The sequence below is a fragment of the Lutra lutra genome, chromosome 6 (assembly GCF_902655055.1).
Source record: "Lutra lutra chromosome 6, mLutLut1.2, whole genome shotgun sequence".
Lineage (NCBI taxonomy): Eukaryota > Metazoa > Chordata > Mammalia > Carnivora > Mustelidae > Lutra > Lutra lutra.
The window spans coordinates 94,942,682-94,958,694 of NC_062283.1; the positions used below are offsets into that span (position 1 = coordinate 94,942,682).

Consider the following 16,013-nt stretch of genomic DNA (forward strand, 5'->3'; position numbering starts at 1 on the left):
TCCTAGATATGCCAGATTTTTATTCTTTTAGTTGGTGGTGGGACCCACCTGTAAAATACTTTGGCCGATCCACATTTATTGAATAGCACTAAACTCACCAGTGGGAGGAAAAAAAAAAAAAAACAACTCACCAGTGGGAGAGTGTTTCTAACCTTCTAATTATATCGGTTACTGAGCACAGTAAAAGCACATTTCTCACGGTCATTAAATTAATTGGCAAAGTCTCTGGTGTTAATGGTGACAAAGATAACATACCTTGGTAGAGGCCACCTCTAGGGTTTAGCCTTTCTAATTAAATTACAGCTTACCTTGCTGGAGTTCATTATCCTAAGCTGGGATGCGTAAGGCCCTGCACTGATTTGTGTGCTGGAGTACATGTGTTCCTCTGTGGCCAGCTTTTCCTGTGGTTAAGCAACCTGCCTCTCCTTTCCCATCTTGCCTCTGAGGATTCCCCTCCTCCACTCTTTCTGTACAAGAGAAAGACACACCACTCACTGCCTCCAAATCTTACTGCACTTCATGACTGCATTATTGCAAACAAGGGGCAATATTAGAATGCAAAGTAAAGACCATTCCCTTAAAAATTATTAAAATGGTCAATGCTTTATTGCATCTAGGGGCAAGACTTGGTTTCTGCCATGCATCCATCTATCTAGCCATCCATCCATTCCCCTCAGAGTGAGAGTTCTGATGGGAGCTGTTGCCTGGTGACCTTGGAGACACATGTGAACGTGGTTTATAAATAGAAAACGAAAGTCAGAGTTCCCTTCTCAGAAAATAAGTCTGATGAGCTGATGATTAGTTTGACAATGAGGGCTAGTTTTCCCAATTAGGCAGGAGAGACATTTTCTAATAATTGAATGAGCTATAAATTTGTGGCTTCTTAACAATGTGCTGGAAATGATATCTTTTTAACTATTTAGATTTACCGTAGATATTAATTGTCAACTTAAAAATCTGCATGGGAATTCTTTTTAAGTTTTGTGAACAAAAATGTTTGAAGCCTCTGACTTTAACACAAACATAGCATCACACTTTCTATGTTGAAAATGTATATTATAGGGGAGGCTGGGTGGCTCAGGTGGTTAAGCATCTGCCTTTGGCTCAGGTCATGATCCTAGGGTCCTGGCATTGAGCCCCATGTTGGACTCTCTGCTCAGTGGGGAGCCTGCTTCTCCCTCTGCTTGTCTGCTCCCCCTGCTTGTGCTCTGTCTCTCTTTCTCTCAAATAAATAAATATAATCTTAAAAAAAAAAAGAAAATGTATATTATAGATATCATACAGGAAGTTTTAAGTAGAGAAAGGAAATGTGCAGAAAGACACTCCAGAAAAGAAATGGTACAGAGATTCAAAGTATGTTGGGATTGATTGAGGGTGACCGCATGTGTGCAGTCAGGTGATCTGTATGGCTGAGAACTCCAAAATGGTGACCTAAGCCAAGACATGTCCAGGGAGGGGTTTTGGAAAAGAATATTCAGAGAGGCATGATGGAGGGAAGTTTGGATGTTTAAAAAAGCAAGATCAGAGGAAGAAGGAGGTGAGTAATAAAAATTAAGAAGGGAGAAGGAAGGAAAGTGTCCCAGCCCTAGGGATTCTTCACTTGATGGGTTATAGTCAAGGAGGCTGTTGGCTCTGGACATTTTGGAATGTTCATTCTGGCCTCTTGGGTTGTGTATACTTTTGCAAGTTGAATCTTGAGGAGCTGAAAATAGTTTTTCTTTGATTCTTGAATTCCTTGGGGTTGTGTTGCTCTTTGGGTCTACCTGGGGACTTTCCTGAGTGGCTGAAGTTGAAAGGTAGCACTTGACCTTGCATGAATTGTGGTCTGGGTCTTCATCTGTCTCACAGTGCTTACATGGGCCCTGACACACACAGAATTAAATGGAAGTAGTTCCACGGAGGGAAGCCAAAGAGTACTGCCACACCTTTTAATTCACTGGAGTTGTTGGCTTCAGAATGTTATCACTGGCGTCTAACGATGCTTATTCACTCATTATTAATTGCTTGCTGCTTTTCAGTATATATTTTTATCTGACTGTGATGACCCAAAATTGTAATTATAGAAGACATGTGGTTTAAGTTAAAGTTTGCTCCATCAGTTCTACAGAAAATAATAGCATTCCTACATAGGAGTGTGAGGAGATGTTTGGGTACTGAAAGTACTGTTTTCTTTTTCTTTGGATATTTTTTCCAAGACTTTTTGTTTGAGAAATATTATTTATTGGACATTTTTGTTTTATTACATGGACTTATTAGGAATCTAGAAGAATCCCCTAGATTCCTCATAATATGGGGAAAATAATTGGAATGAGAAAATTACTATGTGAATATTTAGCAGTCTTGAAAGGACATGTTTTTGCTCTTATTTTAGAAAGTAGAGCTTTCCATGAGAAAGTTTGAAGTCAGATCACTGGAATGTTTTTTCCATTCAAAACAAAATTTCCCCATTCTCATGAAAACTCATTTGCATGAACTTTCATACATCTGGAAATGTATGTTTATGAAGATTTCTGTAGAGAGTTTGTAGAACTTAATAGACCTTTAATAGGAATAAAGTGAGAATTTCACAGATATTTTCTTTTTAAAAGTCTAGCTTTTTTATCACTAAGGTCACTAAAAAATTAGTTTTCTATTGACTTTTCATGACAGTGACTCATCATCATTATGACTCATTCAGCTCTTCTTAAATAACCTCTGCTTGTACTGTGACATTTGAAGTGATTTTTTTTTTAGGATTCTTTATTTATGTATTTGAGAGAGAGAGAGAGAGAGAGAGTGTGCGTGCTTGCATGAGCAGGGAGGATGGGTAGGGGGAGAGGGAGAAGAAGGCTCCCTCTAAGCAGGGAGCCTGATGCGAGACTCGATTCCAGAACCCTGGGATCATGACCTGTGCCGAAGGCAGATGCTTAACTGACTGAGCTACCCCAGGCTCCTTTCAAATGATTTTAGTACAGCTCATTCACTCCTGGGACAAAAGTCCAAAGTAAAGTGTTTGTATGTAAAGTTTACAATTTCTGCCCCCATAAATTGAGTGCTTGTTCTTTTTTTTTTTTTAATTTTTTATTTTTTCAGCATAACAGTATTCATTATTTTTGCACCACACCCAGTGCTCCATGCAATCCGTGCCCTCTACAATACCCACCACCTGGTGCCCCCAACCTCCCACCCCCGACCCCTTCAAAATTCTCAGATCGTTTTTCAGAGTCCATAGTCTCTCATGGTTCACCTCCCCTTCCAATTTCCCTCAACTCCCTTCTCCTCTCCATCTCCCCTTGTCCTCCATGTTATTTGTTATGCTCCACAAATAAGTGAAACCATATGATAATTGACTCTCTCTGCTTGACTTATTTCACTCAGCATAATCTCTTCCAGTCCCGTCCATGTTGCTACAAAACTTGGGTATTCATCCTTTCTTTTTTCTTTTTCTTTTTTTTTTTTTTTTTTTACAGCTTTATAAACATATATTTTTATCCCTAGGGGTACAGGTCTGCGAATCGCCAGGTTTACACACTTCACAGCACTCACCATAGCACATACCCTCCCCAATTTCCATAACCCCACCCCCCTCTCCCAACCCCCTCCCCGCATCAACCCTCAGTTTGTTTTGTGAGATTAAGAGTCACTTATGGTTTGTCTCCCTCCCAATCCCATCTTGTTTCATTTACTCTTCTCCTACCCCCTCAACCCCCCATGTTGCATCTCCTCTCCCTCATATCAGGGAGATCATATGATAGTTGTCTTTCTCCGATTGACTTATTTCGCTAGAGTGCTTGTTCTTTTGCATTTGCAACGTGTATAATACAATTTATATTTAAGATGTGAAGAGTTTTTCCAAAAGGTATTTCCAGAGAAGAGAATTCAAACAATTCTGGATATCTGTAAATCTTACAGTCTTAAGGTTGAGTTTAGCAGCTCTAAAGAGTGAAAGTTGGAATACATTCCTTCCCATATTTAAAAAACTTGAATTCATCAACTAGAAAATAGGTAAGAGGTGAATAAACTCTCAAATTAGAAGATGGTCAGGGGTTGTTGGTTATATCTAATTTTGGAAATTATTCTTTAGGGAATAGATTATTTTGCAATATTTTGTGGATTAAATGCAAAAGAGAGATCTCTGAACCCCAGGGACTTTGGATAGCATGCTGTTAACTTGGGCTAGTTTAGAAAGTCTTCAGGGTATCTCAGACTTTGGTGGTTTTTGGCATTTTCAAAATGCTGTCTTATGGTCAGCATCATTAGTCATTAGAGCAATGCAAATTCAAACCATGACATAGCATTTCACACCTGCTAAGATGGCTATAAGTAAAAAAAGGAAAATAAATGTTAGGATGTGGAGATTGAAATCTGTGTACATTGCTGATAAGAGTGCAAAATGGTACAGTTGCTATGGAAAGAAGTTTCCATAGAAGGCAGTTTTTCAAAATCTAAGCATAGAATTACCCCATGACCCAGCCATTCCACTCGTAGGTATATTCCCAAGGGAACTAAAAGCAGGGACTTGATAAGGTACTCGCATGCCAGTTTTCTTTGTGGCTTTATTCACAATAGCCAAAAGGTAGAAAGACCCCAATGTCTATCAATAGATGATGTGTGGATAAAATGTGGCATATGGGTGCATCTGGGCGGCTCAGTCGGTTAACTGTCCAGCTCTGGGTTTTGGCTCATGTCATTGATCTCCATGATTTTAGGGTTATGAGATTGAGCCTTGTGTCAGGCTTGCACTGAGCTTGGGGTCCGCTTGTCCCTTTCCTTCTCCCCTTGCTTGCTCTTGCTCTTGTTTCTCTCAAATAAATAAACAAGTAAATAAAATCTTAAAAAAAAAGTGGCATATACATACAATGAAATATTCAATCGTAAAAAGGAAGGACGTTCCGACCCATGCTACCACAGGGATGACGCTGGATAACATGGTGCTGGGTAAAATAAGCCAGATGCAAAAGGACAGATACTATATCATTCCACTTACATGAAATATCTAGAAGAGGCAAATATATACAGACAGAAGTAGATTAGGGGTTACTAGTGCCTGGGAAGAGGGGGGAGTGGGAGAATTATCACAGTTTATTTGTTTTTAAAATAGGCTTCACTCCCAATAGTGGGGCTTAAACACAAAACCCTGAGATCAAGAGTCACATGCTGTAACTACTGAGCCAGCCAGGTGCCCCTGTGAATGGGAGAATTATTGTTTAATGGTTATGAGACTTCTGTTTGGGCAGATGAAAAAAGTTTTGGATGTAGTGGTGATGGTTGCACAACCTCGTAAATATAATTAATGCCACTGGATTGCACCCTTTAATATGGTTAAAGTGGGAAAATTTATGTTCTATGTATTTCACAATTAAAAAAATTTAATATGTAATTTATCAGAAAACACTGAATTATAGACTTTACATGAATGAATTGTGTGGTATGTGAATTGTATCTGAATCAAGGTGTTAAAGAGCTTTGCGAGTACCAGAGAGTACTAGATAGAGATGTGGATTCTGATTGGATTTCTGGCACCACTTAACTTCATCTTGTGGGATAAACTTCTGATGTGTTTAGTTTCAGGGTGGGCTTGATCAGGTCCTCTAATTTTATATACTTTCCTGCTCTTAGACACACTGATTCTGTGAAAGTAAGGTGGGTAGTTTGGGTGGGTTAGGTTGGTTCTCTGATGAAACAAACATTTTCCTCCAATGGTGAACATGATAGAAATCCTAAACACAGTGCAGGTGGAGCTGTAGAATTTTTGGAATCCAGGGTCTGCAGAATTGCCATGAGTTCGGGAGGGGAGTGAATGGATGATGCTAGGAGGTTTATGTAAAGAGGTTGCTTTTCAAAGAATCCATATTTAAAAAAAATTTTTTTGAACATATATTTCTAACTCTGTACTCATCTTTTTATGGGTATAAATATTTTTAAGGATTGACGATGTTCTGAAGTTTGGAGTATTTTATTTTATTTTTATTTCTGTGATTGCAAAGTTACTTTTTTTAATTAATTATTTTTATAAACATATAATGTATTATTGGCTCCAGGGGTACAGGTCTGTGAATCGCCAGGTTTACACACTTCAGAGCACTCACTATATCACACACCTTCCCCAGTGTCCATAACCCAATCCGCCCCCCCAGCCCCCACTGGCAACCCTCAGTTTGTTTTGTGAGATTAAGAGCCTCTTATGGTTTTTCTCCCTCCAGATCCCATTTTTTTTTTTAATTTTTAAAATTTATTTTCAGCGTAACAGTATTCATTGTTTTTGCACCACACCCAGTGCTCTATGCAATCCGTGCCCTCTCCAATACCCACCACCTGGTTCCCCCAACCTCCCACCCTCCGCCCCTTCAAAACCCTCAGATTGTTTTTCAGAGTCCATAGTCTCTCATGGTTCTCCTCCCCTTCCAATTTCTCTCAACTCCCTTCTCCTCTCCATCTCCCCTTGTCCTCCATGCTATTTGTTATGCTCCACAAATAAGTGAAACCATATGATAATTGACTCTCTCTGCTTGACATATTTCGCTCAGCATAATCTCTTCCAGTCCCGTCCATGTTGCTACAAAAGTTGGGTATTCATCCTTTCTGATGGAGGCATAATACTCCATAGTGTACATGGACCACATCTTCCTTATCCATTCGTCTGTTGAAGGGCATCTTGGTCCTTTCCACAGTTTGGCGACCGTGGCCATTGCTGCTATAAACATTGGGGTACAGATGGCCCTTCTTTTCACTACATCTGTATCTTTGGGGTAAATACCCAGTAGTGCAATGGCAGGGTCATAGGGAAGCTCTATTTTTAATTTCTTGAGGAATCTCCACACTGTTCTCCAAAGTGGCTGCACCAACTTGCATTCCCACCAACAGTGTAAGAGGGCTCCCCTTTCTCCACATCCCCTCCAACACATGTTGTTTCCTGTCTTGCTAATTTTGGCCATTCTAAGTGGTGTAAGGTGGTATCTCAATGTGGTTTTAATTTGAATCTCCCTGATGGCTCGTGATGATGAACATTTTTTCATGTGTCTGATAGCCATTTGTATGTCTTCATTGGAGAAGTGTCTGTTCATATCTTCTGCCCATTTTTTTTATATGATTGTCTGTTTTGTGTGTGTTGAGTTTGAGGAGTTCTTTATAGATCCTGGATATCAATCTTTTGTCTGTACTGTCATTTGCAAATATCTTCTCCCATTCTGTGGGTTGCCTCTTTGTTTTGTTGACTGTTTCCTTTGCTGTGCAGAAGCTTTTGATTTTGATGAAGTCCCAGAAGTTCATTTTCGCTTTTGTTTCCTTTGCCTTTGGAGACATATCTTGAAAGAAGTTGCTGTGGCTGATGTTGAAGAGGTTACTGCCTATATTCTCCTCTAGGATTCTGATGGATTCCTGTCTCACGTTGAGGTCTTTTATCCATTTTGAATTTATCTTTGTGTACGGTGTAAGAGAATGGTCGAGTTTCATTCTTCTACATATAGCTGTCTAGTTTTCCCAGCACCATTTATTGAAGAGACTGTCTCTTTTCCACTGTACATTTTTTCCTGTTTTGTCGAAGATTATTTGACCATAGAGTTGAGGGTCCATATCTGGGCTCTCTACTCTGTTCCACTGGTCTATGTGTCTGTTTTTATGCCAGTACCATGCTGCCTTGGTGACCACAGCTTTGTAGTAAAGCTTGAAATCAGGTAACGTGATGCCCCCTTTATTTTTGTTTTTTAACATTTCTCCAGATCCCATCTTGTTTCACTTTTTCCTTCCCTAACCCCCAAATCCCTCCACCCTGCCTCTCAAATTCCAAGTTTGGAGTATTTTAGAATTGTTCTTTTGATGTTGTTATATGTTAAAAACACTCTGTTTTCTCATAAATATGCATTATGTTTAATTAAATAAGCTCTTTTTTTGTTAGGTATTGAGTTTGGCCCTGAAGTGAAGAGGGTATTATTCTATTTTCCTCTTATTCTGTCTAGAATGCCCTTCTTTGCATGAACCAGAAGTCATCTGTCCTTCACGATATATTTTAAACGCCTTTTTCCCCATGAAACTTGGACCTCCTTGTGCTTCGCATACATTGCACGCAGGCTTAGGAGCCAGTGGGACCTGGTTCTGTTTGTGGCTCTTGACACTGTGCAGTGGGTGATACTGGACAGTTCCTTCAGCTTTGGTCCCTGGATCTCAGGCTTCTTACTTGCAAAGTAAAGTTGTTTTCCTCTTGTCACTTCACCCACCTTCACATCTGCCAAAGAGACCATCGAGTTGTTCTTTGCTTCTTATAGCGTGAAGTCTGAAAGTCTGTTTCAAATGGTTTTTGGCTTTAATAACTTCAAAGTATAAATGCGATAAACATATGAAGATAACATTTGAAATGTTAATTATCTAAACTCCAGATATACTTAGGTAGTTTTGACAATTTTGAAAAGCACATTTTTAAGTTTTTTTTTTCCCCCAGGCCCTCTGAGAATGTCAGATTTTGAAACAAATTTGGAGTTTATACACTCTAATTGAGAGCCGTCTGTCTTCTCTTGTCTCTGCGTCTTTGACTGCATATTTGTAACATTTGGCAGATTGTTACATAATATTTACATATTTCCATGTGCCATTTTAATTCGTGTTGTTTCAGTAAGTGAATTGGTGGTGTTCAGAGGCCAACCAAGTGGGTAGGAGACCCCAAGATCTCACTAAGCCCCGGTGGTGGATTTCTTTGGACTTGATGAAATACAGTAGCCGGAAAAAGAAGTGGGAGTATGGTCTGAAATGCTTTCATTCCTTCTGAAATAATCTCTTTTGCTAATGAGAAACTGGCTTTCTAGGGTGAGTTGCATTTCATGAGAGGCTTTAATAAAGCCAATCCAAGTTTTAAATCATCCAACAAGACATTTCTCTTTTGGCTTAAAGTGGAGGGACTTCTTCTCTACATAACTGCATTTTATGGAACTCAGGTTATCGCCAGCCAATTGGACTCTCTTCATTTGCTTTGAAAGAGGTACAGGCGGATAATGCTTTCTCGCTAATAGTAGTCTGGTTTTAAGAGAAGTATCCGTGTTCCTAGGACTTGGGTGTTACCATAAGGGAAACAAGTCTAATTTCTCTGCCACATTTCCAGTTCAGGATTTAAATTGAGATTTGTTGCTACGTTCTGCTGAAAGAATTTTTGATACGCATTTGAGCTGGTGAAGTGAAAAAAATTGCAAGCCAGTTTCCTGGAAGATTTATCAGGCTGTTTTGTTGATGTTTCTTGCTTCACTTCTCTCCCCATCACAGAAATAAAATTCCAGGCGAGACAGCAGCAAAGGCCCTTGGATCTGTGTGAGCATGTCAAAAGCATTTTAAGACGAGCAAAATATTTAGAGGAAGAATTTGGAAAATCAGCCTTAAGGGATTTAACACATTTTTCTTCTCCTAATTCAGTCCCGTGTTTGTCCCCTTAATGGAGAAAGGTCATTAATGGATGAGATTTGCTAAGCCCTGAAAGGCTTTCAGAAACTAAAGGGTTTTTCGAAAATCCGAATCTAAATCTAAAGACAATGCTTGTTTGGGAACCGGAATGAATACATTAGAGTGTAAATTATACTAACTTATTTCTGTAAAAAAAGTCAGTTATATGTAAGATGGTATTGACTGCACATTTTTATTTTGGAGAAATTAAATGACAAATTGGTTTGCTAATGGAGAGCTGAATGACTTTGAGACTTTTGAAGTTCTGCATAAATTTCGAGGAAAGGCAAAATGATTGATCAGTATTGCATGACTGAGATTTTTAGTTGTCTTACTACCACTTTGCTAGCATATTTTTACCTCCCAGAAACAGGACCTGGGCCAGTGTTGTTACCTTAATTGTGGTGCAGAGGGCTGTTTTCTACTGTTTTCTAAGTGTTCCAAATTTGTTACATTTTAACCTCGTAATTAAAAAGCTGCAGGCTAATTCCAGTTTTTTTACTGAATTCCTTTCTGGTAGAAAATAAGAGGGGTGTGTGTGTGTATGTGTGTGTGTGTGTGTGTGTGTGTGTGTGTGTGTGTTAGATAAGGGAAATGTGAATTAATGCCTTATTGAAATTTAAACTCCCCCCCCCCCCCTTTTTTTAACTGTCAGGAAAATGAATACAGAGGAGTGTTATAAATTTGGGAGTATTTTTGAAAGGCTTGGATGCTGGACAATTTATCTCTACAACCTCATACTTTATTTCTTATTGGTTACTTAGACTCATATTCAAACTTAGATTTGACCCAAAGATCATAGACTATTATAGAAACATTAACTTATTCATTTTTGTAAACATCTCCATATGGGAGAAATCTATTTTTGTTTATTTTATTATTTTTTTTAAAGATTTTATTTATTTATTTGACAGAGAGAGAGATCACAAGTAGGCAGAGGCAGGCAGAGAGAGAGGGGGAAGCAGGCCTCCCGCTGAGCAGAGAGTCCGATGTGGGGCTCGATCCCAGGACCCTGAGATCATGACCCGAGCTGAAGGCAGTGGCTTAATCCACTGAGCCACCCAGGCGCCCCAGAAATCTATTTTTAGAATTTGATTTCCTTCTTTTTGTGATAAGAATCTTAGTTATCATTCGTTAGGGTGCACATACTCATTTCTTTGTCCAGTCTGTATCTGGAGAAGAACATATGAACTATTAAATATTTTAATATTTTTGAAAATAAGAAGGTTAAATGCTCAGAAAAGAGGATAGAAAAAAACAAGATTCATTAATATCAATCCTTAGGAATGTTCCCCATTTTTAAAAATTTATTTTTTTTTTAAAAGATTTTATTTATTTGACACAGAGATCACAGGCAGAGAGGCAGGCAGAGAAGGGTGGGAAGCAGGCTCCCTGCTGAGCAGAGAGCCCAATATGGGGCTTGATCCCAGGACCCTGAGATCATGACCCGAGCAGAAGGCAGAGGCTTAACCCACTGAGCCACTCAGGCGCCCCAAGAATGTTCCCCATTTTTATGGTGATAAAATTTTCAGCTTGTGTGATGAATGTTATAAAATTAGGAAACTTTAATATTTATGACCTTTATATGTATTTTTGTTCATAGTATTATGGAATATATGTATAGTAAACTATACAAAAATAAATCCTTTCTAAGGTTAATGGGACAAATAATTAGCTTTTCTAAGAGCTCTGGACACTGATTTATATTTTATATTTATATAAATATATATATATATTTATATATATAATATATATTTATATTATATATATATCTATATATATATATAGATATATACGAATGACGTATGTGGCTGACTTCTATTCTCTGTATCATTTCAGCTCTGTCCCTCTTGGGCGTGATTGCAAAGTGGGGACATTCAGAGTGTGTAAGCAAGTCCTCTTGGTTAATAAATGGCTTATATGTGGCATTGATGGATGGTAGAAAGCCGGAAATCAGGTCTGAGGCTGACTGCATTGTCCTTTCTGGAAAGCAGGCTACCTCTCAGTGCAATTAGCATCAAGAAGGTTCTTAGACAACAGTTTTGTTTTTCACCCAGTTTCCCCCTTTGTGTCTCAGAGTCAGTCTCCAATTACCTTTATGGATGTGTAAAAGGGCACTCCTTTCTGTAGTTACAACTCTCCTATTTATTTCAGGAATGACCTTTTAATCACAAACTCTCCTTCCAGAAGGGAGGAAGGACCAAAGAGATCACAAACTTGAAGTGGTGGCTGAACTTCTACTTCTGCTAGAAGAAGAAGAAGGCATCTAGAGATGCCTTAGGAGGTCTAGGGTGAAGGCAGCCCTTTGAAATTGATGCACGGAGAACAGGGCGCACTGGGGCATCTCTGTTACTATCTTGCTGTTAGGATGTGAGAGGCAGCCCGGCAGTGTGGATGGGACCGGGGCAGGCAGTGTGTTCATGCACACAGGCAGACAGAACCACAGCTTTCTGCATGGTTCTAAATCCTCCTGAGGCAGCTTTTGGAACCAGAGATGGTTTTAATGTGCTGTTCTGCAGGCAGTAAGCCAACAGTGACTCTTGCTGGTTGCAGTAGAGAACTGGGGAGCAACTGAAGAGGATATCATTAGAAGTAATAGAGAGGGCACAATGGGTATTTATCTGCCATGTTTACATGTATACTGTAGTAATGATTATAGCAATAATAATAACAAAGAGTTCAATGCCAGCTCTTTGCCAAGTGGTTTCCGCTCAGATTCACTCATCTTCAAAATGCCCTTGCAGGCTGGGTGTTATTTATCTCTCTTTTACAGAGGAGAACCTGAGGTGAGGAGGCATTGTAGTGATTTACCAGGGGTCACCTGCTAAGTGGATTGGGGTGCGGTCTAGTTTGTTCTAAAGCCCGTTGTTCTGTTTGATATATCACAGGGTTTCCTTGCGCTTCACTAAATCATTCTGCCCATCTTCAAGACATTCCGGACGCTGTAGTTCTTAAAGTCAATTTTTATTGGCTGTGGCTTGGAACAAGAATTTGTCATTAAAACCAAACTTGATCATTTAAAAAAAATGACTCTGGTTTCTCCACTTGTAAAATACTGTAATTTATAGATCGCGATCATAAAAACCTTGTCCTTTAAAACCTTAGTCTTCCTACAGGAAAACAGAGGTTGTGGAATAACCTTATGCTAGTTTCTGTTCTGGAGGGGTAGGACTTGTACGAAAAATGAGGAAGATCGTGAGTTTCTTAGGTTTTTTTGTGGATAACTTCGATTTTTGTTTTGGATATGCTAACGTCTTTATCATGCGGAAATTTCACTTAACAAAATGCAACAGAAAGTATTACATGGAATAGTGTGATGGGGAGGTGCTGACTCTGTCTCGCACATGGGGACTGAATGGTTGGTGGCAGTATGGCTGAGGCTCAGGACAGGGTGGGCCAGCTCCCTGGGGAAGGTGCCCTAGCTTCCCCTGCTGAAGACGGGCAGACTCCCTCAGCCTTCCTGTTTTTTCTCAGCTGTGGATCTTTGTGCCTCAGGAACCCTTAGGAGGACTACTATTTTAAACTCTCCATGACGGGGATGATTGTATTTAGAGCGCTTCCCAAAGGTACAGACTTGCATTCATTTCCCTTCTCTCCTTTTCCCTTCCGCAGATGAACACAATGACGTGCAGAAGAAGACCTTTACCAAATGGATTAATGCACGATTTTCAAAGGTAACAGACTTTCAGACACTTGATGATGATTCAGATGCTTCTTTCTGATTGACAGAGTTTGTTTGGAAGTGCAAGGAATTTTCCCATGACATGTGACCTAACAGAAATCTTCTGAGTATGCAGATACATTTGTACTTTTAAAAATTCTCTTCTGAAATATATTTAAATGGAAATCTTGGTACAAGCAGTTCATGGTGTGAACACCGTCATGGTATAAACAGCTTTTAATTTTTACCTGGCATTTTTCAGTAATATGCCAATAGTTTGCTGCTCTTGATTCTGTGAATCCTGGGTACATTTAGGAAATGAATATATCACTGGGCAAATTTTGTGTTCGCTTAGCTAGACAGATGATGATTTCACTTTGCCTGGCTTACATCCAATTGTTGTTCAGGCAGCCTTTCTACCCCATGCAGAAATGTTTAGGGATTTTCCTACCTGTGGATGTGGCTAATAATGATGATCTGGCCTGTGGTTCTTTTTTTGAGAACTTTCTCACCTCTTTCCCCAAGGATCTACTCTTTCTCAGCATTTCTAACCGCTTGGAACATAACCAGTGTTTTGAATGACATTCTTTTTAGGGGCAGGACAAACCTACAAAGGAATTGGCAGTGCTATTTTCAAACTTGTTCTTACATAACTATCCATTGGTTATTGACATTGGAATTTGGTCCTTTAAGTTTGAAGTGGGAGGGAAATTTGCAGGACTCCACATTAGAAAGGGGAGAAATAAAGGTTCCTTGGAGAAACATCATCATAGTCTTTTAAATAGTAGGAAAGGTACTTTAATTAAGAGCTATCTTTTTTCAAAATTTTCTGTTTGAGAAGGTTGCAAAGGTCAAGAAAATAAACATTGGTATTTCTTTGAGGCAATGTGAGAATGTTTTAGGATTACTTTGCGTAGCAGCATGGTTTAAAAATTGCTTCACATCCCAGTGTTTACAGGTGATTATTTGATTGCAATGTTTTCTTAGGTTTTTTGTTGAGGGATGTTTTATCTTGCCTCTGAGAATGTAAGGAATGTGAAAACGAACTTTGACAGAAGGGTCAAGAATATAGAAGTGCTTGCATAATTTGTGGTTTTATGAGTAGGATTTATTTTAGAGCAGATTTAGGTATTTTGGGGGAAATTTTAATTTGTTTTATTTTAGAGGCAGAGGTAACGTCTGCATGCTTGGATTTGACATTATTCAAAACTTTTGAAATACCCCTCTGCATGTGACCATATTGTGGGCAGCATAGTTATAGCAACTGAGAGCATCTGGGTAGGAGATGTTATATCCCAGTGGTTTTATGAGTGCTCAAATGTGTAAGATTATCCATCCTGGTTGTTTTTGAGGATGATACGGTCACTTCTAGGTAGAGCAAGTTAAGCAGACCTACTTTTTAGCAGCTCAGTGTAGTCATTGGGAAAGAATTACCTTAGGACTGATTTTAAAGATCATTTGAAAGCATTGTTGTTTTGGTAGACTTTCGTTTGGGGAACATTTGAAACTGGGAGAAAGACTTTGACCCCTCTTTATGAGAATAGAGCTAGTGCAATCTGACATGGCAAGGTGGAGGGTAGAATAGAGATGACAACTGGGAAAGAATAATTGAAAATGGTTACCTTTATCAGCGTTGCCATGAGTTTGGCTCAGGCGAGAGAGTACCTGGACAGTATGTGACAGATGGTTGAGCTGGAGTGTCACCCAGCAGGTGTTCTTCATCTGTAGGTCCGGAGCTGTTACTGATGGATGCAAGGGTGGCATCAAAGCTGCCGCTCCTACCCAGTGTGGCCCAAGCACCGCTTTGCTGAGCTTTAAAAATATCCTAACTGCAGCTAGTGTCACTTGACTTCTTTTCCATTGGCTGCTCCTCAATGTCTAGTGATCATTTGAGTCATGTACCTGAATTCTCTCAAGAGATAGCTCAGTATTGGGGAAGCTGGATGGCTCAGTCAGTGAAGTGTCTGACTCTTGGTTTTGGCTCAGGCTATGATCTCACGGTCGTGAGACTGAACCCCACATGGGGCCCCACGCTCAGCGGGGAGTCCGCTTGGGATTCTCTCCCTCTTCCTCTTCCCATTCCTCACTCTCATTCCTTCTGTCTCTCAAATAAATAAATAAATGTTAAGGGGGAAAAAAAGTAGCTCAGTATTTATTGCTGATGATTAACATGTTTAAAAAGACCTCATGTAACACAAAGTCCAGTACCAGCATAGTTTACTTGATGAACTTGATATTTAAATTTGTACTTTTTTTTTTTTTAAAGATTTTATTTATTTATTTGACAGACAGAGATCACAAGCAGACAGAGAGGCAGGCAGAGAGAGAGGAAGGGAAGCAGGCTCCCCGCTGAGCAGAGAGCCCGATGTGGGGCTCGATCCCAGTACCCCGAGATCATGACCTGAGCCGAAGGCAGCGGCTTAACCCACTGAGCCACCCAGGCGCCCCTAACTTTGTACTTTTATAATGCATATATTATTCTGTAGTAGTAAGTGAGGGTTTTAAGTCCCATGTAAATTATGTGCCCCAGGAAGCTTTTAATTATTGCCAAGACAGTGAAAAGACCAGGTAATATTATCATTTTTAACATTTTTAACATTTTAACAGTTCCAGTTATGTAAACTGACACAGAAGCTAAAAGCTTATTTTGTTTGGAGAAGAAGTTATCAAAAGTAGAGCTGACCCTGGAAACATTTCCTTTCAGATGACATGGAGTAAGAAATCAAAGTAGAAGGAAAATTTGGTGGTTCTAGAACAAACTTATCAAAGAAATTATGAGTAATTGGACATAAAGAGATGGAGAGTCCATGGCAGGGACATTGAACTCCATCCACGTTCTTTCTTTCCCCTGGCTGTCCTGAATCCATAAATCACATTGCTTCCACACTGCTGGTTAGGAAAGAGAATAACACATTCTGTGCTGGGAGATTTCCATAGACTTCCCATACAGCTT

The 16,013-nt window shown here is 39.5% G+C and overlaps 1 protein-coding gene across 5 annotated transcripts in view; it reads left to right on the top strand.

Moving 5' to 3' along the window:
- Positions 1–16,013, top strand: part of UTRN (utrophin) — a 513,165-nt gene that overhangs the window by 101,227 nt on the left and 395,925 nt on the right. For all 5 annotated transcript variants that reach the window (XM_047733710.1, XM_047733711.1, XM_047733712.1 and 2 more), the window contains one exon: positions 13,012–13,073. In XM_047733710.1, coding sequence (XP_047589666.1) covers positions 13,012–13,073 — 62 coding nt within the window. The remainder of the gene's footprint in view (positions 1–13,011; positions 13,074–16,013) is intronic.